Genomic DNA, 2,500 nt, shown 5'->3' with positions numbered 1-2,500 from the left:
CATTCCAGATCTCCAAATATGAACTGTTAATGTGGGCAAATGAGGACGGATGCTTATTCCCCTAGCATGCAGACCAGTCTCTGGGACAACAATCAGTCAGGGCTTATCTAGAGTTAGCAACGGGCGTTCATTCCATTCTCATTTTAAAAACACAGAGACAGACACACAAAACATACAAAAACATGTACACAAAACACACACGTACCGAAGACAGATATACATATAGGCAAATAAAATACACATTTGTATATACTACTAGTCAAGCACAATGATACTAGTCAACATTACTAAGGGGCTCTGATAACTGAGAAAGTCAGTGTTACAAAGAAAAGACTTTCATTTTTTCACCCATTTAAACCAAACTATCCAATTATCAGAGCCAGTATAGAGAGAGAGAGACTTAGTCATTCCTCTGACAGAGAAAGGACTAAGACATCTTCTCCCAGACAGACACAGAGCGCAGACATGCTGTTAACACAGAAGTAAAAGCCTTAACATCCAAACACAGAGAAAACCATGGGCTGGACACAACATCTGCAGCAGAGGAACATCTGTATCTTTTTGGAGACTTTAATTCATTTCTATTTATCCATTTGAAATGAGCACAGGACTGTAATTCTAGTAGTAGCTACCACAATGACTACCTTGTGTCTAAGTAATACATCTATCAAACTTGAGACGCGGGAGAATCAGATGTCCTCCTCTTAAGCAGAGAAGTGTGTCCAACCCACAAGGAAAATCGCTGACATAACACAGCCGTATGTCAGAACATGATATGAAGGCGAAGTCTGAGACAAAAGGAGGCGGGAGAGAGGGAGGGACGGAGAGGGAGAGAGAGAGAGAGAGAGAGAGAAACATGTACCTGGAAGCACCGTCAACCAAGCAGTGTGATAGGAGATCCCAATAGAATTACCCGCCAAACACGTGTACTCGCCCGCATCCGTAACAGTGACATTGGGCAAGTAGAGGACTTCGATTTCTTTGTCCGTGGTGTTAACACCTGCGGTCTGATAAGAGGGAAGAGGAGGAAGAGAACGCAGGAGGAAGGAGAGGAGAGGAGAGGAAGGAACGGGAGTGAACGGGGAGGGATGGCCAGATAGAGAGGATTGGGAAAAGGGAAGAGTGTGAACAAGGGAGAGAGAGAGAGAGAGAGAGAGAGAGAGAAAAGAAGTGAGACCCCAAAATAACCAGCAGGAGAGGAGAAGAGCTTGTGGAGACATCTGAGTGGTCAGTGCAGACACATCCCCGCCACAAGGGGAGATGTGCGCCCCAGATAGGGAGAGAGGGAAGGGACAAAAAGGAGGGAACATCCGCAGACAAAAAAAGGAGGTCTGTACCGAAACGACCACCAGAGTGATGTTTCAGGAGCAAGGGGAGAGAAACACACACTGGGGGAACACGAGTGAACATTCATGGTCAGATCCCGTCACCATCAAGGCCAGCTCTGGCCTTAAGACATGCACCCAACACCCAACAGACACACACATGAGACCACACATATAACCAAAACACACACACACACACACACATATATGAGAAATACCACAGAGGACCTGCATGGAAACAACCATCTGCAACTCCAACAGCCTCCAAAAACAGAGAGATGGAGAAAGAGAGAGAGATAAAGAAAGAGCGAGTGGGCATAGAAGAGGTAGAGAGAGAGATTCAGATTTCTGGGGCTGAGCTGGAGAGAGTGTTGCAGAATCCCGTTCAGCTTTTTCCATGACTGCTGTTAAAGAGAAGACACACATCCCTTCACCCGTCACACAGCAGCTGGCAGACAAACACACACTCTCACACACACAACACACAACACACAGCACAGCACAGCACAACCAGAGGAGAGTCCGTCAACCAGGGACCACAAGCACAGACCCAGGGGCCACCACAAAGGGAAGAGGTCACCACAAGACACCCGGACGAACACCAGCAGGGGCAGGGAAGTTCCCGAGGAAGGTGGGGGTGATACGAGGGGGGGGGTTGGGGGGCGTCCTGAGGGTGGGGCCCGTGGGGGGGGGTCTGTGCGGGCTGTTACCTGGGAGGACAGTCAGCCAGCCCGACTGGTTGACCTGGCCTAAGTAATTGGAGACTTTACAGATGTACTGGCCGGCGTCCGCCTCCGTCACGTTATGGAGCGTGAGCATCTCCACGTCCGAGCTGTTTATGCCCGACCGCTGGAGGGTACAACTCAGAGTCAGCAGGCAGGCGCTTCCAACTCGCACACACTACCACATTCATCCGCGCGCACACACACACACATGTTCATCCGCACACACACACGTTCATGCACTCACACACATGTTCATCCACGCACGCGCACACACACACACACACACACACGTTCATCCGCGCGGCACACACACACACATGTTCATCCGCACACACACACGTTCATGCACTCACACACATGTTCATCCGCGCACGCGCACACACACACACACACACACGTTTATGCATACACACACACACATGTTCATACACACACACACACACTCACACA

At 49.4% G+C, this 2,500-nt stretch overlaps 1 protein-coding gene across 1 annotated transcript in view; it reads right to left on the bottom strand.

Moving 5' to 3' along the window:
• The window catches only part of fgfr2 (fibroblast growth factor receptor 2), a gene marked incomplete at both ends in the record, with an annotated part of 33,045 nt that overhangs the window by 26,486 nt on the left and 4,059 nt on the right, over positions 1–2,500 (bottom strand). The window contains one exon of the mRNA XM_080848551.1: positions 863–1,007. Coding sequence (XP_080704677.1) covers positions 863–1,007 — 145 coding nt within the window. The remainder of the gene's footprint in view (positions 1–862; positions 1,008–2,500) is intronic.

Source organism: Sprattus sprattus (assembly GCF_963457725.1).
Source record: "Sprattus sprattus genome assembly, chromosome: 12".
In the NCBI taxonomy this organism is placed as follows: Eukaryota; Metazoa; Chordata; class Actinopteri; order Clupeiformes; family Clupeidae; genus Sprattus; species Sprattus sprattus.
This window is presented reverse-complemented; position numbering and strand designations above follow the sequence as displayed.